The 23,344-nt window shown below is 37.9% G+C and overlaps 1 protein-coding gene across 2 annotated transcripts in view; it reads right to left on the reverse strand.

Annotated features, from left to right (window-relative positions):
* The window catches only part of tbck (TBC1 domain containing kinase), a 40,657-nt gene that overhangs the window by 14,782 nt on the left and 2,531 nt on the right, over nt 1-23,344 (reverse strand). For both annotated transcript variants that reach the window (XM_023957389.1, XM_023957386.1), the window contains exons 5-23: nt 22,748-22,821; nt 21,962-22,103; nt 21,741-21,801; nt 21,592-21,653; nt 20,491-20,552; nt 19,909-20,057; nt 19,263-19,401; nt 19,055-19,154; nt 18,524-18,573; nt 18,306-18,435; nt 18,087-18,185; nt 17,938-18,000; nt 17,714-17,840; nt 17,474-17,524; nt 17,273-17,356; nt 14,984-15,069; nt 12,433-12,469; nt 11,229-11,390; nt 1,332-1,504 (exon numbers count right to left, since the gene is read on the reverse strand). In XM_023957389.1, coding sequence (XP_023813157.1) covers nt 1,332-1,504; nt 11,229-11,390; nt 12,433-12,469; nt 14,984-15,069; nt 17,273-17,356; nt 17,474-17,524; nt 17,714-17,840; nt 17,938-18,000; nt 18,087-18,185; nt 18,306-18,435; nt 18,524-18,573; nt 19,055-19,154; nt 19,263-19,401; nt 19,909-20,057; nt 20,491-20,552; nt 21,592-21,653; nt 21,741-21,801; nt 21,962-22,103; nt 22,748-22,821 — 1,851 coding nt within the window. The remainder of the gene's footprint in view (nt 1-1,331; nt 1,505-11,228; nt 11,391-12,432; nt 12,470-14,983; nt 15,070-17,272; nt 17,357-17,473; nt 17,525-17,713; nt 17,841-17,937; nt 18,001-18,086; nt 18,186-18,305; nt 18,436-18,523; nt 18,574-19,054; nt 19,155-19,262; nt 19,402-19,908; nt 20,058-20,490; nt 20,553-21,591; nt 21,654-21,740; nt 21,802-21,961; nt 22,104-22,747; nt 22,822-23,344) is intronic.

Genomic DNA, 23,344 nt, shown 5'->3' on the forward strand with positions numbered 1-23,344 from the left:
CTCAGAGGGTTTATAGATTGACACAATCCTGGTTAAAATTAAGTTATGGCTGTTTTGACTTCAAACTGGAGCGTTTGCTTTCAAAAAAAAAAAGTACACGAATATCATGACCCATAACATAATTTATTTGGTTTCTGAAATAGGGTTAAATATTTTAAAAAATTGTCTCATTGATTAAATCTTTTTCTTTTAATTTCAAACTGTATTTCAAATGGTTTTCTGACTGAATTTGTAGATTGGAATGCAGATATTTGCCTCTTTCTTTGCTTCTAAAGGCCGTGTCACACAGCCACTATGTACATTTTGAGCATATTGCACAATTTTATGTGGAAAATGTGAGAAAAATTGTGGTATTTTTGCAAAATTTTCATAGATGTGACACAAATGAACCACGTTAAAACCACAAAAGAAGTATGAACAAACCAGGCAAAGAACACATAAATCAATGTAGAACATGAACCGTGCGTGACTATTGCGCCGTTTCAATGCTATTCATTAGTAATTAGTGCGTCAATTACGTAATTTTAACGTGATTTCGATGTATATGTGATCGAAACATTCCACATCGGTGGTACGTGGGTGAAAAGTCCGTTAGACATAGGTTGACATACGTGGAACAGTCGACATGCATGCATCTCACAAAAATCACGTACAATTGTGTATGATTTTTGTAATACAGTAATTGTGTATAAACGACATGAAATACACATAAACTGTTATTCTCAACTGACAAAAAATTTTGAACGGCTCAAAACTGAATTCACGTAAAGATCCTGAGGCCGAAACCCTCAACAGACCATGTGCAAAATGTACACAGTGGCTGTGTGACATGGCCTTAAGATTTGCATTAGAAAGAAAAAAATTGTCAGATTACTCGCAAGTTAGCATGAAAGTAAGATGTGTGAAATCTGTCAAGCTTCAGTTTACTTCCCGCACGCCCATTTTCACTTTTATTTTCTCTTGTCAGTTCTATAAATCTTTGGCTGTTGTGAAAAAAAAAAAGTGAATTTTCACTTTCAGCTTTTAATGTCACAGTAAAAAGAAAAGCTCATCACCTGCTTTGTGTGGAAGCACAACCATAGAAACTGTTTTCTTGAATCCTTACATGAACACACACTAACACACACACATAAACACACACACACAGCAAAGCTTAGAAAGGAAACAATATTTCAAACGAAGTGAAAGGTGGATTCCATGAAAAGTCCATGTGACCATGTAATTCTTAGCGCACACCAACACAAACAAAAGTCTTCATTCATGTGGAAAACATTAAATGAAAATGTTACTTAAATATTAACTATATCTGTTAGTGTGGAAATATAACTTACCAAGTCTGTTTTCGGCATGTCCTGATAGTCAGAGGAGAAGTATGACGCAGGTTTCCCAAATCCGTTATCCCCGGTGGGTTTTGGTAACTGGGCATGTTGTCGGTACGTAGCGCTCCTCGGAGTCCAGCGGAAGAGGATGACGGATTCACGTACGCAGCGCTCAATGTCAATTTCTGTACAACAATACAAACAAACAAACAAAAAAGATAAATGCTAGAGATGAACATGCTGATGGCTCTTCTTTGTTGTGAAGGCATTATGAGCTCGGCAAACAATAACCCTGCCTTGTGTGAGTCACACTGCAAAAAAATAATAATTTTGTTGTGCGACTTCCTGAATCACCTGCCTTCGCCAACGAGTGGCAGGGATAGGCTCCGGCAGCCCCGTGACCCCGAAAGGGACAAAAGGGGTTTAGAAGATGAATGAACGAATTCCTGAACTTCCTGAATCAATCAGTGTTTTTACATACAGTTATTCAATAGTTAAAGAAAGTTCACCAAAGTATTTCTAAACTTTGCAGGACTGAACATAAAGAAACAAAAAATACCATTTTCCTCCTTTGACATGTTAACTAAAAGTTGAGACACGGTGTACATGCATGTGTACATGTGGGAGATTAAAACACAGGAGTAAAAGATTGACTTTAACATTTTGGTAGCCTTAAGTAGTCATTCAGCAGCACCAGTGGGCCTCTGTGGCAGTTTTCTTTCTTTTTTGAGGATTTTATATTATTTGATAAATCATTGGAAATTAAAGTTGTTGATTTTTTTGTCTTCCCAGTAAATGAATGCAGCAGAATTCATTTACTGTTCACTTACTTCACTGACAATATAGATCAGTAGAACTGCAGAATAACCAAAGATTTAAGTAAATTAGGAATTCTCTGGCTATTCTTCCTCACAGACAGGATCTCCCTGTTGTGACCAGTGAACAAGCCAGGCTAATTCGCTCCTTGGTTATCACCTGCATTGGACCCAGGGCTCAAGTGAAGTAAGATGTATTGTGGCCCCTGCTACCCCCCACCCCACCACCGTGTCAAGGTTAGGGGGTTGTCTGCTCTCCTGGGCTAGAACCTGACAAACTCAGTTACAAGGTCCATTCTGGTGAAAAACACAGAAGCTCATGCATTCCTCACTGAATGGATTGTAGCAGTTCAGGGAAACACATTTTCCCTCCCCTGGGCCATGAATGCTGCATGCAATCACTCTTTCTCCTAAAAAAATAAATAAAAAGGCCAGAAACGCAGAAAAGGAGATTGATGGCGGCCTTAACAAGCTCTGGGCTCAGCTGGCCATTCCAAAGTCGCCAAATTTTCAAGTACCAATTTATTAATATCATCATTCTTATGTAGAGCTTACCACAAATAGAAAATAACAGGATTAGTTATGTTCAGCACATGGGGTTTAGTGGAATTATGAGCATGAGGTATTTCGATGAATTAAACACAACGGGGATATTAATACTATCAGGAACAGTCTGATATATGACATGCAATGTGACTGGGTTGCTAAGAAATGGTACAAAGGCCATCCTCTGAGACTACCATGCCGCCAATATTTGCATCCATGCATCATTCTTCCCTCCCACCAGTCAACCTTAAGTGATCTGTAACATTAAATGGTAAAGAAAATATTTATAATATTCTAAATATATATATATATTTTTTCTTCATCATTTTTTTTCATAATTCGAAAGACATGAGGTCTACAAATAATAATGACTTATGAAACAAGCATCGCTGTACTTGCTGTCTTTGAACTTCAAAAGACTTTAAAATCACAAAGATTCTACTTTATCTTGCTTAGATCATACATGCTTCGCATTTGAGGCCAACTGACTGGGCCACACATGATCCACAGATGCACCAGGAATGTTAACCGTTAGCAGCAGTAACAAAGAAAAAAAACTAAAATTACATTTAGTGCAGAGGCACAACATCCATCATCCTTTACCTTCCAAAGGCCTTAACAGATTGTTCTTATGTTTAAATTAATCTTTTCATCTGAAGCATTTCAATAAAGTAAATCAAATGTATCTCAACAATAGTAATACTTTTTGTTTGAAACGAGTGACAGTTTTGTCATTTTAGAACAGCGTCCAATGAATGAAATAGCAACTTAGGAGAAAGCGAAAAATGTAAGCATAGAGATTTAGATGAACTAATCCTATATAAACCATCTAGACAAAGACTGAAGCACTAAACCAAATTCTATTCATTATACTTTAATTTATGTTTTAGAAAATCAGCCATTTATAAATTTGTGCAGCTTCTGTCTTATGGATGCTGACTCAATCTTTTTTCCAGTTTTGAAATGAACAAATCTGTATAAAAGCTGCACACTTTCTTGAAACTGAGCCTAAAATAAGGCTGCTTTAATGAAGCCCTTTTCATTACTTTATCTGCATGCTTTCTAATTTTTCTTTAAAGCCTTTATAACTCAATAACATATTTTAAAAAAAAACTTTTTTAGGTGATTTGTTTGGGACAGTAGGTATTTAGTTAACTACCTTTATATGCATGCTTAAAGACCCACTCAGATCATCTATTGAGCTATTTTGAAAGTGTTCCCAGTGGTCTTTTATTTATGATGTTTTTGTTTGAAGCCAAAAATCAGGAGTCATTTTCTAAGACAGTTTTTATTTTCCACGTCACAAAAACGCTCTCTCAAACTGTTTTCTTTTTCCTTGCTCCTGATTCACAACATTCAATAAAGAAAAACACAGAAATGCCATTTTGAGCCTATTTTTCTCTATATTTGTCCTCCATCATTAGAAAATTCTTCACATGTTAAAAACACCAAAACAAGATTTTCATTGGATGGGTGGGTCCTTATAAGTGTTGTATTTGCTAAGTCCCTCAACCTAAACATCTATAAGTGCGTCCATCAGGCCTGTGCTCACACTTTCTCATTGGATCACATGCTAATGTACCATGAAGGCAAAAGCTTCTACACCATCAGTAAACACATGGTTGCTGTCAGCCAGAGAGCCCATCAAGTCCACTGCAAATCAATGAAGTCTCCCAGCATGAGGGAATTATCCAGGTTATTCAGGCCTAAAGCACAAGTCTAAGCAAATAGGTAACTTTTTTAAATGAATGCAGTCTCTTTCATGTTTTCCCTCCCATCTTAAATCCTGGTTCTTTTTCTTTGGAAAGCTAATTCTAACACAGGAAAAAGCTCACATTTGTGCATTTGATAACGAGCATGTGGAGTGATTTACGTCCACGTCATAGAGAATGTTTATATCCAAAGTTACAACGATAATAATCATTAGGAGTGGACGACCGCTGGCTTTTATGGTTCTATGTAGCTGCTGTCCTTGTTCGAGCACAAATACAAAACAATTTGTTTGCAGACTGATTTATGTCCAACTAGGCAACAAAGGCTCAAATTATTGCTCCTTTTTCAACTAAGGTTACCCTAAAGGATGAATTTAAGTTTCTCTTAATTTTTTTATGCGATATGGACATTTGAACACATTTTACACCTTCTTATCTTCTTAGAATATTGCGGAAGACAGACTTGCAGGTGTTGGAGGAATAGACTTGTCAGTGAGAGTTATTGTAACCGTCTCCCTCTGATCTAAAGTGTGAGGGAAAGAAGAGTGCGTCTAAATCATTAAAGAGTCACTCTAAAACAATAAAATCTCTACTGCTAGTGTTTTTTGGTCCAATAATGGCAGTTGCTGTTGGTATAAAAAAAGAGTGAAGCTTCTATTTTATGTCTAAACTGCAAAGAATATCACATTAAGAAAGATGTGTGATCTCACATTGGGTCAAATTGCTCTAAACTGGATTGGTATTATAGTAAAAAGAAAAAAGAAAAAAAAACATCCGGCTATGGGTGATTGTGAAGACCAAACATTGTGGTTCAACAATTTAGACCTCTGATATTTACAACTAAGGTCACACTGACATAATGGGGGATTGAAGAAGTCGCTGTAGACGGTCAAATTGCTTCCTGTCACCCCACATTTTGCAGGAACACAATGTTTAAGGAATGTCATGAAACATCTGATTACATTAATTTAGCTCATTAGAGAGTTAAAATTCTATTTTTTTTTTTACTTCATGTCAACAGTGTTCCAAAAACCACAATTAGGTGAAACATAGGAAAGTTTGAAGGTCTGTTTGGTCCACCTAACTGCTAATAAAAAACAAAAACAAAACATGCACCCTTAAACTGTGCAAGTTCTAGCTCACACAGTTATCATGAACAGGAAATAAAGCAATGTGCCTCGAAAAGATCCTTGAATCTTGACTGTAATTATTGCTTTGTGTAAAAACAGATTTTTTTAGCATTAGAGCCAATGGGAAATGACTCCCTACTCCCCACAGTGGTCATTTAACCCTTGTGCTATCCTAGGCACTTTAACATTGGGAGTTGGGTCATCTAGACCCACTAGACAGTGCTCTGAACCTTTTTTCTTTAATGATTTGTGATCTTCACTGGTGTCCATGGATTACATGAAATCATTCCACCTTTATCCACCTTTGTCATGGTAGGAATAACACGTCAATGTAAGGGTGGGGTCATCTTAGATAGCACAAGGGTTAAGAAACTGCTTTTTATTAAATCGGGTATGTGCGTAACGCAAGGTAGGGGCTTGATAACTCCATAGATTTCTCTCACACCTGTCATACATTTGAAAAAGCACTTTATAGTTTCATTATAATACAAATGAAAAGGCTGCTGCAGACATGGAAAAGCTTCAAGTTGCCTTTAAACCTACTAATTTGTGTAATTGCAGTGCTTAACAAGCTATTTCACCTTTTTTTTTAACCTTGCTTAATTCAAATTCATCAAAGAAATGTATGTTTGCATATTCAGTCATTTTGAAAGAAACAAAATCAACTATATACATCAGGGCGGCCATAGTGCAGAGGTAGAGTGGTCAACCTGTAATTGGATGATCCAGATGAGGTCCCCGCGCTGCACGCCCATGTGTCAAAGTGTCCTTGAGCAAGACGCTGAACCCCACGTTGCTTCTTGTGGTTATAGGTTGGCGCTAGTGTTTGGCATCAGTGTGTGTGTGTGCATGGATGAAAGGGACTATAAAGTGCTTTGGGCCTTCAAAGAAGGTAGTAAAGCTCATTATGAGTAAAGACCATTTACCATTGTGTAACTTAAGTATATAACGTGTAGATTTAAGGAAATGTAAATGATTTCCTAAACAGAGCCGTGCAGAGAGACACACCCTAGAACTTTGCTCAACAAAAGAAGGTGTTGTGAGGAAGCCAGTGACAGTTTTCTTCTTGCTGTGCAATATTTTTCCTGAGTAAGATTAACTAACCCAGTGTTTCCTTATTTCACGTAAACCACACGCCACACAAGACAGCAATTGTTTGTCTTCTTGTGTAATCTCCAGGCTGCAGTGGAGAACATTTTTCTGTCTCCACAAACAGCTTCTGCAATCGCAAACATGTGTACATGCGGGGGCTGCACACAAAAACAAATGAATGTCACGGCGAGCTCAGCTGTACGGGGACATAAATTCTGCACACCTGATGGCAGAAAAGAGCAGGTGCAGGCCACAAATCACAGGATATCTGCCATAACTCACAGTGTGCATGTGCTCTTCATTTCCCCCCCACAGGCATGAATGTGGTACGAAATAGCCCACTTTGACCTTCAAAAGCATCCATCCAACAAAACTGATGAACTTTTAAATGCCAAACTACTTTTTATCATGAGTTATACATGTGTTGTTTTGCATCACACGTCATTTATATAATTTTTTTTGTTAATTTTTAACCATTTTTAAAGGTAAGTGTAACTTTTTCTTTGCAGAATGTAAGCCCTTACATTCATATGAGAATGTCCCATTAGTGATGCTGAAAGTTACCAAATTTATGTGTATTTTTTTCCAATTTCATCAATGTTACTCTACTCCCTTCAACTTGTAATAGTTATCTAAATAGAGAGTTTTAGTGTGTCTAATTTAGATGAGTAAAAAAATAATTTAAATCACTTTTTTTAAATAAATACACTTTAAAAAGTTTTTTTACTGCACAATACTTTTGGTTTTGCTCTTATAAATTTATTTATGATGAAAAAACTTTATTTTAGAGATGCACACAAAGAATGAGGCAATAAATTAAAAAAGTTAGCAATACCTGGATAAAACGGTTATTATTAGCATTGAACAGTGCAAAGATTGCTGTCCATCAGCCTTGACAGCTTTGGCTATAACAACCATCCTCTTCAATAAACTCACAGCGTGTCAGTGATGTAGAGGTTACATGAAATCCCAGAAACTTTCTTTTGCTTGTAAAGCAGCTGGGATGCAAGGCTATGAAAAACAGAAATTAACACAAGCACAAAAATTTTATTACCTAAAAAAAAAAGTGAAATACTTGATTTTATTCCTTACTATTGAAGATGGACATATTTTGAAAATACTTCATTTTAATTGATGTGATGGTGATTTCTCCACAGTATTCTGATTTTCTCAAATCCAGTTTTAGTGAGTTTCATGAGCTGGAACCCCAAAGTATGTAAAAAATAACAAATAAATATTTCAAATCAAATAAACAGTGAGCCCTGAATCTATAGTCTGTAGATGTCTATTGTTTTAATGGAACTATTGAAATGAATACACTTTTCCATGATATTCTATTGTTTTTAATTAATTGTCGGTAGATTGGTGAATTTATCCTCTGGGAGATTAATAAATCTCTATTCTATGTGGTTACTGGATGGTGTCAAACATGTGAAATATATCTGGAATGTATTTTTCTACACAGATAAACAACAACAAAAAAAGATTTTCATTTTTCGTAACCTAAAAAAATATCAGCTAGTATCAGAATTTCATTGATATCTTTTTTTTTTCTTAGCTTGTTTCGTATTATAAAATAGATATGTACAAACTCTTCACTAAAGAACCCTTACTCTTTTTTTCAAATTTCACTTAGTGTAGGAAATGAAAAAAAAAATAATTTAAAAGTCACACCAGACATCTTTTGTTTTTTGTTTCACTCTTCAGTGATGTGCTGGAACAGAAAACCCAACGCGCTGAAAGGAGCGACCACAAGACAAGAACTGACAAATGTTGCCTCAAAAAACGAAAAAAGAAAGAAGAAAAAAAGTTTGGCTCTCTGTTACTTTCAACAAACGCAGCTGATGGATGGACATTTAACAGGCTGTGTTTGCAGCTAGTTATGTGCAACTATCTTAAAGTGGGTCTGAACATGGCTAGGAACCTATGTAAACAATTCCTATTTGAGGTCATAAAGAGGTCTTCATACAGTTTAAGAAAAGTGCCAAAAAATACACAGTCACTTTCCTGGTATTCAGATGCTATAAATGAGGCTAGTAGTGATATACTGAGAGAAAGTGGCAGTAAGAGTCGCTCCTGCCAGACAAACCAACTGCTAATCTAAGCCAGCATATTTTCCCTTTATAAGGACAAGATGAACTCCAATTGGCTCCTGTCTAAATCTGATTGACCTGTTGGACTGGGACAGTGAAAAACAGTAAAGTAAAGAACACTAAATTCCAACAGGAGGAAAAGATTATATCAGCATTCCAGTGTTCATTTATGGGCAAGTGATGGTGGTCTGCTGCACTTCAAATCTCACATCATTTTGACTTCTAGAAAAGTCAAAAGTGAATGTTTTGATTTATTATGCGGGAAACAATAAATAATGTGCACTTTTAATACTGCTCTGAAACTTAGTGTGACAAACACTAACCCTAACCAGCAATTGAATGCATTTTAATGACTATCCATTTAAGTGGTCTAATGAAAAAACTGTAATTTGCTCTCCAAATCATCCTTTATAAGTGCAATATATATCTTTCTTATGAATGAATACATTCAGTAATTCATTCATAGCAGTTTGACTAGAGTTATTTCTGCTTTGAAAATAAATCATGATCTATTTTTGATTAGTCAGGAAAGATGTTGACTTAACACAAATCCTTTGCTTTACGTTTGCCTTTATCTATTTTTTTTGGCTACATTTGCACAATTTTTCTTTCATCAGAAATACTATGTTCGTCTTCTTAAGCTTAAAGCCTGCAGCACCCCTATATCTTCTTTCTCTTTCGCTTTTCCCATCAGGGTCGCCACAGCGAATCATCCTTTCCACCTCACTCTATCATGGACATCTTCTACCCTAACATTAGCCAACTTCATGTCCTCTGTTAAGACATCCATATATCTCCTCTTGGCCGTCCTCTGCCCTCCTGCCAGCAGCTCCATCTCCAACATCCTTCTACCAATATATCCACTATCCCTCCTCTGAACATGTCCAAACCATCTCAGTCTGGCTTCTCTGACTTTGTCGCTAACACAGGCAACATGGCCGTCCCTCTGATGTACTCGTTCCTTATCCTGTCTAACCTGGTCACTCCTAAGGAGAACCTCAACATCTTCATCTCCGCTACCTCCATCTCAGCCTCTTGTCTCTGTCTCACTGCTACCGTCTCTAACCCATAGAGCAGAGCTGGTCTCACAACTGTAGCACCCCTATATATAAGACAAAAAGATTCAGTTCTCTGCAATGAGTTTTCAATATCCTTATGAAAAACGTACATTAAAGCAAAGCAGGGAATCCCACAGCAAGATACAACCTCCACTGTGCCTAAGTAAGTAGATGGACGTCCTGATCGTAAAGAAACTGTCTAATTGGAAAATTAAAAAGTCCTTAAAAAGACAAGCATTCCTAATTGGAAGTTTTGTGAAAAACAGGGCAATCTTTTTGTAAAATAGATTCTTGTTTCATGGTTTTGCTTTACTTTGTGGCTGGATGCCACAACACCTTGGTTTGAGCTGAATATGGATTCCAGCCTCCTTGAGTGAGCAGGCTTGTTGTGTGCAGCAAATCCATCTGTTTTTTGTTTTTTTTAGTGGCGTCAGGTTACAAGAATGGAGAACACCAGGACAAGAACATTTCTTGAATGTTTTTTTTCTTTTCCCATCTTTCTTCTTAAAGTATGTGTCTGAAATAAATACCATCATCATCATCATCATCATCATCATCATCATCATCATCATTATGATAGTGTTGATGCTCACTTACTGAGTTTATTTTAAAGTCATTAAGGAAAAAGACCGGCTAAAGCAGGCTCAAGGCGTCTCATTTCAATTTTTGTTTTGACAGTTAAATATCAACCGTTCAAGTCTCGTGCTTTAAGGACAACAGACGTGTAGTGATGCTACTCACTGGATAATAAAAATATAAATACCGCAAAGCAGACAGCAATGCAAAATGGTAACACCACATTTAAGCATTAGACCATGACCGTGCAGGACAGACTGAGGTTTATTGGAATGCAACTTTAGTAAGGATGCAGACAGAAACTGCTGCTGCTCTTGGGGAGAGTTAAATTTACTTCTGTGGCTCATCATAACAACATCAAGATTGGAGTTTCAAAGTTTAAAGTTAAAAAAAAAAAATTCTAGGAGTAAATGTTCTATTTCAGATGGTAAACTGTTCAGAAAAATGCTGCAGGAAGTCAAAAGATTTCGTATAAACTGTCTATCTAACATCTAGAACGGCTCATTTGATGTTCCCATACATGGAAAGAAAGAAAATTGATAAAGAAAAGATCACTGTCATGGATCTGTAATTTTAGGTCATATAGGACCAGAGAGTTAAAATATTTTTAATAGAATTTTACAAATTTGAACTGAATTGTGTTGGAAATGTATGTCTGTAACCTGAATTTAACACAAACTCATCTTATATTATATGAGCCTATAATAAGCTTAGTGCATTTTAAAAATTACTTTACATTCATTTAGCTTATTTGTAAAATTTTTAACCAAGGTTTTTAATTCAACTTTGAAGATTTACAAACCTTTCCGCTGTTCCTACAGATTTACCAGCATTTTCTAAAAGAATGAATGAAAAAAGTCAACGAATTAGTTGCTTTACAGTTTTACCTGGCAGGTCAGAGAAGAGAAGGATGCATTCATTAAACCCGTTTGCTAAGAGACGGTCCCTCAGTTGCTGCAGTATGGCGACGCCAATACAGAAGGGGAATGAGGAGTTTCCCAGCAGCAATGTGTCCCATAGATGGAAGATCTTGTGCAGTGGGAAAACATCTGCATAGCAAACCAGGAAGAAAAAAAAAAGATTTGTGAACTGCAAAACACGTATATCCTTTAACACAAGAGCAAGTCTATAAAAGTTTAGAGGTACAATTGTATGCAATTAAAAATAAAATAGGTTATAGAGCTTGTTATAATGTGATTGTTTTATGGTTTAAAACACTGTATTCCTTGGCTAATAGTAGCTGGAAGAATGCCTGTTCAAGTAGGGAAAACTGTTGGAAAAACCTTTTCAGGTGGGAGATTTTGTGGAAAATTACATATGAAACATAAGCAGCCTGAGAAGCTTAACAAACAGAATTGTTTGGTTACTTCAGGCCAAATAAAACCACACTGATGACACGCCCACCTATAGCAATTATTTCAGTCGTATAATTTTAAATATGGACCAGAACAGGAAACCAGCACGGTTCTTCTGATTATGCCATCTCCACGTTTGTGAAGCCGTGAAGCCCAGCAGAACGTGACTCAGACTGAGGAGCCACATTAGCAGTCAAATGAGTGAACTGGTAAATGTGAGTGGCAGCCGCTTGGTCTCTACGTACATGAAGGATGACCCCTACGACCTTGTCTCATATTGGACCGGGGTCATTTGTAGTCAGACGGCTTCACCTCAGTACCGGACTGACAAACAGGTTTGATGAGGGGGTAGAAGAGGGACGATCCACCCTCTTCAACCCTGAGAGAGTGCACGCACATGCCTGATAAATTAAAGATTCCACTGCCGAGCGCAGGGCTCAAACGGATCTGTGGGTTAAAGTGATGCCAACGAAGGATCAGATCCTTGTTCTATCCAAGGCACGTTAACATTGGAAGTGGGGTCATCTGTACCCACTAAGACAGCTCAGTAAACTTTTGACATTCAATGATTTTTGATCTTCACTGGTGTCCATGGTCGACATGAAATCCTGCCCACCTTTGTCATGGGTGGGGTCTTCTAGACCCCACAAGACAGCACAAGGGACTGAGGATCATCTAAATTTAAACACAGAACCCACAAGATTATTTCAATAAATACGTTTAAATGAATACTTACGTGTGAACATAGTTAGGAACCAGGGGATGGCATAAAGCTGTAAAGATAAGACAGAAGACAAACACGTCAATGTTTTGGATGAATTCCTTTTAGCAGCAACAGATAAATTAACGGGAATAAACACAATGATCAAAAACTTCATTTGTCTTTTTTCTTACACCGGAACAGCCTCTTGGACTCACAAACAGCAACAATCTGTTTTGCCTGATCTTCAGTCGGAGGGGGGGGACGTGGGGAGAGCAAACAATAAATCTCCTGATACTAATCTAGTCTTCCCACTTTTCTCCCCTCTTTTTTTATTAATTTTTTTATTGTTCCTTTTTATGGTTCAACACATACAAGCAGAAACTATAAAAACACAAACTTTCTTCCTTAAACCAACAAACTACTGATTCATCATAAACTAAATCAGCATCATAACTGACACTAATATTCTACAGCCAAAGTGGGAATATGGCCGTTTATGTAGGCCAGTTAATGGGCAGCCAATCTGGAGGGAGATGGTGATCATTTAGTGCACCTCTTGTTAGCCTGCGGTGATGAGATGGGGAGACTCACTGCACTCAGAGTTGATGTAGATTGTGTTATTATAGCTGCAAATGACAGAGATGGAAATGGAGATGAGGCTAAACTGGAGGTGGTCTAGATGAAACAGCTGGCTGAAAGCAGCCAGACTGCTTGCTGCAGTTTTTCGGGAGAAATGTTAAATAATCTGCTTTTTATCCAAAATTGCAAAGAGGTTTTTTTCTGTTTTAAAATCACTTCTTTGTTTTAATAACCATGTCACGTACACAGATGATAAATATGGGTTGCATTAAACCACATATATAGACAGAATTTAAACTTCTTTCCCCGCCTTCTCCAATTCAGGGACAGGGTGCAGAGAAAGGTTGTGCCTATTCCAGTAAGGCTGTGGTTAAAGATGTGTGCAATTTGCAGGCTGTTCACTTACCTTCTCAAGTGAGTAAACAGCTCAAGACTTTGGGCACAACAACCTTTCTGACAACGCCAGAGTTTTTTATTACAATGCACTGGGCCATCCATTCCTTTCTTTACTGAAGACCTTTCTCCATTAGAGGTTAGTTATGCTCTTCACTGTTGCCTTTTGTTTGCTGAGTATGGAAATTATGCTATGTTCACACCTGGATAAAAAATGTGCGTTCAAGCAACCACTTCAAGTGAAATGTCATCGTCAACACGCGTATGTGTGCGTTTTGGACTTTCGCGTTTGAAATTCTCTTGTTCAGGTGTCGCTATGCAAGTTTTTAAGTCAGTTGTCGTGCTCTACATACTAAATGCACGGCCGATCACTTAAAGCCGAATCAGTTGAACTTAAACCCATTAGTGGGTTCACATTCAGCTCTTTCTTGAACACAGTTCACATGCTTTGTGTGAACGTGGCAGAACACCAAAAACCCTTTGATGTCATCTGTTGGTCACTTATCAAGGCCATGAAATTTAAATGATCTGGCCTTATTTGAATTATCTGGACTGAATTATAATAAAAAAAACTCTAGTTAGGATCTGTTTGATGCTTTTTATGAAGCGCCAAAAGACAACTTCAGATATAAACTGGAGCCCAATAAACAAACTGAACTGAATTGAATGGGGGTGCAATTATAGAAACAAAAATTAATGGATGACATTTGGAGGAATGGTTGCCTCAGTACAACAAAGGCCCACTTTGTTGCTTGAAGTTCCAAAGGACAGAGGATTATTCTCTCTGATGTCTAATTACTGGGATTGGCATCAAGCACAAAAAGTCTATCAGCAAAGACAGCATTATCCCGACCCAACGACGGACACGGGCCCACAGGGTCGTCTTTGAAACGGCAAGTAAGTGCTCGCAGTGCCCCACATGCAGGCTGAAAGTAAAGGCTGAAAGGATCACATCGGTTGAAGATATGGCTCCTTTCAGAGAAAATACCTACAAGAAACATGTCATTCTTCCTTTAGACTCTGACAGCCAAAGAGCTTGACGTGGGCCTTTGATTGCGCCACTTCAAAGCCACGGCATCACAAATGGAACGAGAGGAGGCTGTCATTTCTGTGATTAAAAAAAAAAAAAAACACTTTTCTTTGCGTCACCCACAGATGACACACATTCATCAGAGGAGGACCCAAAACCTGGTGAGGGAGCGCAGACGCCAACCTTGGCACAGAGGAGAGGCATCAGCGAGAGAGGCAAGGGCAGGAAGAGGTGGCACAAAGTAAGAGAAATCAACTGAGCCCAGCACAGGAGTGTCATTAAGTGTGCCTGGCAGACATTTTCTCGCTGTATAAATTATCATCCCTGGACTACAGGGAGAACTTGACTGTGACCACGGATCCTGGATGTTGAGCAAAAAGTCATTGACATTCAAAGAAATACATACAGCAGTCTATCATGGGTCATTTTCTTTGCCCTTGGAAAGGAGATAAAAACTAAGAAGAATGCCCTTGTATCGCCAAATTCCTATTAAAGATTAACTTAAAAAAAAAGACAAATGCAGAGATTTGAGCGCGCCGCTGGCTATCGTCATCGGTGAGCGTGGCAGCCTTGGTAACTTACATCTGGAATGAAGCCAATTTCATTCAGATGGTTGCTTAGCTCTGGGTCGTGAAAAGCAATCATTTGGGAGAAGACAGTCAAGTACTCTGAAATAGAGACAAAACAGCACAAGTGAAAACAGAGAGATTTTTCACTGAAAGTCTGAAAAGGATCCTTAAAAAACACAAACGAATAATATCCTGCCTTAAACACATTTTAAATTAATCTTAAAAGCGTTACCAGTGGGTGTTTTTAGTTATGATTGTGCCCTTTTTAGCTAAAATCTAAAAACTGTGTCATTTTCTAGGACAAAGTAGCTCATTAGAAATTTGTCTCCGAGTTATGGGACGGGACGAGGTAAGCCTGCCTTCATTTCCCACCATCCCTTTGTTTACACTCTCCTGCCTCACAACCCCAACTTAACATGTATCAGAAATGAAGGGCATTATTGAAACTATCTAGTTAAACAGTCTTGAGCCATTTTCCAGCTTGGATGAAGAAAACAAACATATGTGGATCTAGCCACCTACAAGTGGATTCATTGGAATGGAGCGGAGCAGGGAGCATGTTGCTTGCCATTGTAAGTCCAACACCACACCGACAAGCTAAAGCAAACTGCATTTTCTGATCCTGATTTACAACGAGTGGAATAAGAAATACTTAGAAATGCAATTTTAAGCTCAATTTTCTTTGTAAATCCATCATAAAGCAAATGCTGCAATAACATGTTAAAAACACCAAACACACTATTTTTAGCGGAGTGGGTCTTTAAAAACAAAACATCAACATGTCTAGAGATGTAGCACTAATACCTGGTAAACTAATAGCATTCATTTGAATAGAACCAATTTTAATTCTCATATTTGTTACTCAAAAAATACTACTAAAACTTGATTTTCCTTTTAAAATACCCACAATTCACATTTAGAAATGTTTGTGAACTACCTATTCAGGCAGATTGGGTGGACTAAAAGTTGGCATCATTTACATACTTGGTAAGAGCTCAGACCGCAGATGAACATTAGCCACCTCTGCAGAGCATCTAGCCCCGCTGTGATATGATAATAGGCACACTCCCCACAGAGCTGCATAGATGCACGGAGGAGCAGCTGTTTATCAGTCAGGTAGGAATTGCTCCTGACATTTCTCTGCAGGCATTTGCAGTTTCATGCGTCTACGTGCCTCAGAATGACGGGGCTCAGCTGGCGACTCCATTAAGACGGACTGAAATGGGATTTCACAGCTTAAGAGAGACACAGAGCTCGAATTAAGTCAACATGAGATGACGGCGCGATTGCTCCACAGCAGCCAATAACCAATTGTTTTTTGAGCCAAGGTGAAGTCTGTATTCAAGCTCTTTGCTTTGTAAAAGTGTGTGGTGTAAAATGATTTGAGGAAGCTATTTTCAAGACATTTAAAGATCTTTAAAAAAAAAAAAGAAAAACTGATTTACCGGTAAATTAAATTTAGGATATTGTGTACAAAAAAAATGCAAATTATGTTAGGGTAGCCTACATTTTTACCTAAAAACACTGAATAGGTTAAAAAAGAAATAAACCCCACTTGACCCCGACCCAATGATTAAAAAAAAACATAAAGCAATTGTTGCCGTTCTCCTGGCAAACCTTGATATTTGTTTTAAAAGATTTTCACATATCGCAGTTTAGGAAATTAAAAAAAAAATGGGGTCAAATTCCTGTGATTCAATTTAAAGCTTGTGCTTATTACTGACTTCAACTGTTTATATTTAACGAGGTTGATATTACTTATTCCATGTAATTTCTTCCAATTTCCAAAGAGAGAAACGTTTTTTTGGATTATATGTTCAATATGTGTACCGGTAAAACCCTCAGCCTGCCAGGCGGAGAAGTTAACCTTTTTTAAGATAAGAATTTGCCTTTTTAAGGAGTTCCCATGCTTTTAATGTAGCTTTAATATTAATAAATTTAAAGCAAACACACCGCTTAATGGAACTGCTAATAAATGAAAGGTTTGATGGTTTCATCTCTTCACATAATGACTGTTTTAGAACAGTCATTAAATATGACGAATTAGTCAATGAATTTCGTCAAATCAGTTTTGGTTTTTGTGAAATTGGTCAAATGTATGTAATGGGGTTTCAAATAAATAAATAAAGAAAGAAAGAAATAAACTTTAAGGCACATTCACTCAGCATTTAAGACAATCAAATGCCTTTTAAGCCCTTAGTTTGGATATTTAATACTTTTAAAAACTTTGGAGGATTTGCAGCTCTGAATAAATGCAGGGAGCTTTAGAAAAAAAAAAAAAAAAAAAAAAAGAGACCCTTACCTTGAATGACATGGGAGTTGTCCTTCAAGAAAAAGTTGTACAGGTACTTAGGGATGAAGGCAGACATGCAGGCGTAGGCTAAAGCTGTGGAAATGTGACATGTAAATGACAGGTTGCAGAGAAAAATAGCAACAGGGGAAAAAAATATTTAAGCCAGAGTGAGTTAAACTGCTTAAAAGGAAATCAACATAAAATCCTTGCCTTCGTTGTTGAAGTTCAAATATAGAAACGGAGCGCAAAGGGAATCTAAACCTAAAACAAAAACCATATTATTAGTTGGAATTATTTTCACTACAGGCAGAACAAGGAAAAGACAGATTCTAAAATGTGACGTGACCACCATCTAGTGTCCAGTTATTGATGGTACAAGAAGGGAAAGTGCAAAAAAACCTCAGGCAAAACAGAAACAGACAGTAAAAGAGATTGACGGGCATAGCTGACCCTGCCAGTAGACTAGGTCAGGGTGTGAGACCACCCAGGCCTTCAACACACGCCTGAACTTGGTGTGGCCCTCAGGAGACGACAGCAGCTCGTCATACTGATGACAGCGGGGGATGTCCACTTCAATCTGAGCACAAGAACATTCACAGCAGTTAAATAAAGCCGTGGAAGTGTTTAAGCCACATGTCCCGACCCTTCCTGTTTGTTATGAAACGGCTGCCCACCTGTCTGTCAGTGGGAATGGGGGTGTCCTTGTCGATGCTGTCGTACTTGGCCTGAATGTCCCCCTGTGCAAAAAGAAGAGGACTCGTTCGGGTCTGATTTAACAAAGCTATCTCTTGTGGGTCAGTTGAACATTTTATTGTTGTGGCACCTCAATTCCCAGCAGAGCAGCCCACGCCAGTCCTCGAACAAGAGGAGGAACATCCAATCTGGCTTCTTTCCACACCAAGTTCTTTTTATATGGATAAGCCTGATATGGATAAACTCTTTTACTTTATTTTAACAATACCAATACATTAAAAATACAGAAAAGAATGGTAAACTAATCAGCAGGTCCCATGTGTTGGTGCTCTTTGAGTGCTGGCCTGACCTTGAGCAGCCTGTCAAAGAGGATGATGCGGATGAGCTGATACTCTGTGTCTCTCTCACGGATGATGAGTGGCAGCGTGACTGTGGACGACAGCTCATTGCTGCTGCTGGATTGGGACAAAGTCGACTGTCTAAAGGAGGAAGGAAAAAAACAAAAAGGAAACTTGCATTTCTCATATCAAATTTGAAAGCAGCTAATTCAGGATGAAAAGGACTTACTCGTCTTCAAGAAGGGGATAATAAGCTTCACCAGCTACATCCTTAAGTCTCTGAAAAAAATGACAGACCAAAGAAAAAGTCAACCCTTTACTTAAAAAGCAGCTTTTTTTGGCTTTGCTGTCTAAGGCAAACAGCCTTCGTGTTATTTTATTAACAAACTACTTTAACTCATTTTTTTTATCAAATCTTTTAACCCAAAAAAGGCCAAAAAGGTTTAGGGTTTTAATTTGTCAAACTATTTAGGCACAAAAAGAAACGACTAAGAGAGGGATCCAGTGGTTTGTCAGGGACAGTTCAGCAAACAGCTTGTTGAACTTAAAATCAATTAGGTTTTCAATAAAATCAGTAAGAAAAATGATGATTCATGATTCACTTTTTTTTTTACAGTTATTTAATCTGTGCTTAATTTGGTGTATAAACTAATTAAAGTTAAAGTTCTCATTTTTTAATTCTAAAGTTTTAAAAAAGTTGTCAATGTTTGCCCTACAGATCTATTGTACTTGTGCAGAAAGGCGATCATTTTTGTCTCACATTTCTGAGTTGACACAAAGACAGAGTCACCGTGGTGTCGTCCAGCAAAAAGCTCCGATCTCTTCCCTGCCCAAATGACTCCCCATCCTCCACGACAAAACTAGATAGAAGGAGACAAAAGAAAGAGCTGCACACAGCCAAGCCAAAAAGCTGAAAAAATATGTAATTCTAAGGAGAGCTTTTTGTGTTTGCGATGTACGACATGTACTTGGGCAGTGTGCAGATGGGGGGTTTGGACTGGATGATTTCTTTGTTGGTCAGCTCCTTCTCCAAGTCTCCACCCGCCAGACACCACAGGTGGTAAACTTCATCGATGCCCCGCTCAGCCAAGTAATCACCATCATCATCTGACAGCACAGATACAGATAAAGCTTTTTCCCAGCAAGCACAGGTACTGCTGTTGGATGTAATCAATGAAAATGATTGATAAGGAAAATTAAAAAAAAAAGAATGAATTCACAGCAGGGATTTTAAATTTAAATGACGACACATTTAACATAGCAAATGAGCTTTCAAACATTTTTTTAAAGTTTAAATTCCTCAAAGTTCAGCAAAAATGTAAAAAGTTGCTGTACTTGGGATTTTGAGAATTTTTTCTGAACCTGAAAAATGGGAGGAGTCAAGCTTTAAGTTAAGCAATCAACTCCGTTATTTCCTGTGAAGTGTAAGCCTAAAAAAAACATTAAAACTAAAATGAAATTGAACAATAGAGAACATAATAACAGGGGGGCCTATGATGAAGCAACCTCAAGTGTAAGCAATCATATCAAACACGCTTTTACTTTGAAATTTTAAAAAGTAGGGTGGTAAAATATTTGTGCACATTTCATTTTCTTTATGTTGGGAAAAAAGACCTTTGCAAAGATCACTGATGTCTTCCGGGAGCTCCAAACTTGCACAGCGCAGAGATGAGGAGAAGAGGCTCACAGGCCTCTGGAAGGGTCTATACTGGCAGGAAATGCCTCCAAAAACGGGGTCTCCAAGCAGCTCTGCAGGGGTCGGCCTAGGGTTTCCATAAAGACCAAAGACATGACGGTCAAAAATAAAGAAAAATATGTGCAAGCGTTGCAAATGTATCCAAAAATACAGAAGAGTATTGGGTCATGGAGGAAAAAAATTAAAGGGTTAAAAAGAATTCTGACTTCCTCAGAATTCTAGGATTAAAGTCAGATTTCTGAGGGGAAAAAAAGTCAGCATCTGATAATAGAGTCAGAATTCTGAGATTAAAGTCAACATTCTGAGAAAGAAGAAGGAATTCTGAGTTTAAAGTTAAAATTGTAAGACAAAAGTAATTCTGAAATTAAAACCAGAATTCTGAGTAAAAAGTCAGAATTCTTTCTGGCCCTTTATTTTTTTCTCTCCATGGCCTTAACCCTCTTCCATTCAGAAACATCCTGCAGCAAGTCAGGAAAAGACACAACAGAACCTGTATTTACCTTTTGGATGGAAGAAATGTCAAACACTTCCTTAAAAAGTCAAGCACATTCTCAGGGAGTTCCTGCAATGTGAGATACAATAATGGCTGCTTAAAATTATAGAAGGGGAGGAAGAAATTGCTTAAAAACATTTCTTTCACATTTTTTTTCTTTTTAATTTTTAGAGGGGTATAGAAGCGTATAGCTTTTGTTTGTAAAAAAATATATATATATATTTACTAAATGTATGAAACCAATGAAAAACATTTTTAATAAAGATCATTACTCTATTAATTTGATCTTTTCATTGACATTTGAACAGAAATGTCTAAAGTCTGGGTAAAAAGCTTATTGAAAACAGCCCCATGATAAAGAGGAATTAGTAAACCCCATGAATTTTTTAAAGATAAAATGTGCAGGTGTACCTGCTTTTTATTTAAAGTAAAAAAAAATACTTCAAACATTAACCTCTATTACTTCTGAAACAGAAACCTTTGTTTCACCTATTTTAATTACAACTATTTTCTCAAAGTCTAATAAAACACAAAAACCTTTTCCTGGCAACCATGTACGCTAGGAATGCATTTTGGGCTTTAAAACCCACTCCGATAATATTTTGAGTTATTTTTAAAGCGTTCCCAGTGGTCTTTTAATTATGTTGTTATTCACCAAAATCCAAAAACCTGAATCGCTTTCTAGGACAAACTCACTGCAAACCGGCAGTAATAAACAAGAAATTCCCCTCTGAATTATGGGTGGCACCGTTGGCGTGGCACAACCCCGCCCCCCTTCCCTTTCCCGTTGGAGAGCGGAGCAGGGAGCTTCTGGCTCGCCCACTGTAGTAATTTCCACATCACATTTCAGCTCCTTTTTAAACTGCAGTTTTTCGTCTGCTACTGATTCACAATGATTTGAATAAAGAAAAACTCAGAAATGCAATTTAGATCTCAATTTTCTTTTTCTTTTATGTCCTCCATAATCAGAAAAATGCCACAAGAACATGTTAAAAACACCAAAAACAAAATTTTAATCGCAGTGGGTCTTTAAAAAGTTAATCAGATGACCTGCAGATGTTACATCAGGAAATCAGGTGACACACAGTTTCCTTGGGATGAAGCTTACCTTTATGGTATCCAAACAACCATGTTCCTCAGCGAACACTGTGACAATGTCATCCATGCAACCTGGTGATGACACAGTACCACAGCTCAAACCCAGCAGAGTAAAACCTTTTGGTCTGCTCTGAGGAGAATTCCATACTTTTTACCCACCAAGAGTCAAAATGAACTTCAGTCTCTCACTTATATCAATATTCTGCAGAAGTCTTCTTCCCTGGAACAAAACCACACACCTCAATTTTTAAGGTGAAAGTCATTTGGGCGGCATAAATTCAGGCTAAGGCTAGAATCTTTTAGAAAAAAATAAATGAATGAAATATGTCTCAAGTGAACTCCATCTTCTTGAATGAAGGGTGTATGTGATGGATGCTTACTGCACACAATTCAAAGAGCAAAACTCCCAGAGACCAGACATCCGTCTTGGGTCCAGAGGGATGAGGAGCTTCGTCATGTGATGGATCGCTGGGGTGGGAAGAGCCCTGGGCGATCACTTCTGGAGCAAGGTATGATGGGTAGCTGGGGTCAAAATGGCAGAGCAGATAAACATGTCACTTTGTCAGCCTGTTCCCCACACTTCTAGCTGATGAATGTATTCATCTGCTAATTAAACAGAGCTCCTGGCTTTTATTTTTTTGTCCATTTGTATTTTTATGCTAAATAAAAATGTACCTATAACAATCTTCCAACCTCGGGATTGACTTATTCCTTTCACTTTTTTCAAATGATGTTCACACGGCAGTTTCTCACTCTTCTGCACTGCCGTTTGACGGATCCATGCATTGCGACTCCCTGCCAGATGTTCTATTGAAAGTCATGCGTATCTGCCGCCATTCCTCTCTCCGTCCTCAAAAAGGATATTAACCAGACACAGTTTAAAGTGCACTTAGGCCTCTAGATAAAGATGAAAGTGCAGTAATTTGTTACAGCTTCTCGGCAGGACACACACTGTCTGCCCCAAAAACCCGGGGCCTTTTGAAAGCAAAAAAAAAAAAAAAAAAAAAACATGGGTCCACGTGCGTTAAGGCCTACTGTCCTTTATTGTGAAGGAGGCAATCCAGTGTAGGCTGGGGAGGGGTTGACACTAACAACAAACAGATACACTGCAACCTCTGGCTCTCGTCAAGCAGCTGACAGTGATAAATCAGGAGACAAAGACGTACCCGATGGGGAAATCGACATCTGCGCCGTGATCAGTCATGTGATAAAGGCCAAACTTTGCCAGCTTGACATTCCCCTTCAAAACACAAAATCCATCTCAGATGCATCTCTTGTACATTATCATATAGGTAAATCTGACACACTTCTACGCCCATTCCAAGAAAACAGAGGTAAAAAGCATGTAGAGGGGTTTCCAAATATTTAGCAAAAAACAAACATCTAAACAGATTTTTTGTGTCACATGTGCAATATTTATCAATAACGTCACTGTATATAAAGTTAGAATATTTTTAAACCCCCTGTGAGAGACTGGCGACCTGTCCAGGGTGCCGCCTGCCTTCGTCCACAACTGGCCGGGATAGGCTCCAGCAGCCCTGTGACCCCGAAAGGGAATAAACGGAGGAAGATGAATGAATGAATATTTTTAAAAAAGCAGTCCAAAAATTACTTTCTTTTTAGACTGAGATTAGTTTGACTTTTTTTTTCCGTCTCATACCAAATTGACAAATGTGACAATGCTTATTCTAGGCAACTTTACAAATAATGTATGTTTTTTTATTTTTATTTTTTATTAAAAACATCCATCCATCTATTTTGTT

This window comes from Oryzias latipes, chromosome 1 (assembly GCF_002234675.1).
Source record: "Oryzias latipes chromosome 1, ASM223467v1".
Classification (NCBI taxonomy): domain Eukaryota; kingdom Metazoa; phylum Chordata; class Actinopteri; order Beloniformes; family Adrianichthyidae; genus Oryzias; species Oryzias latipes.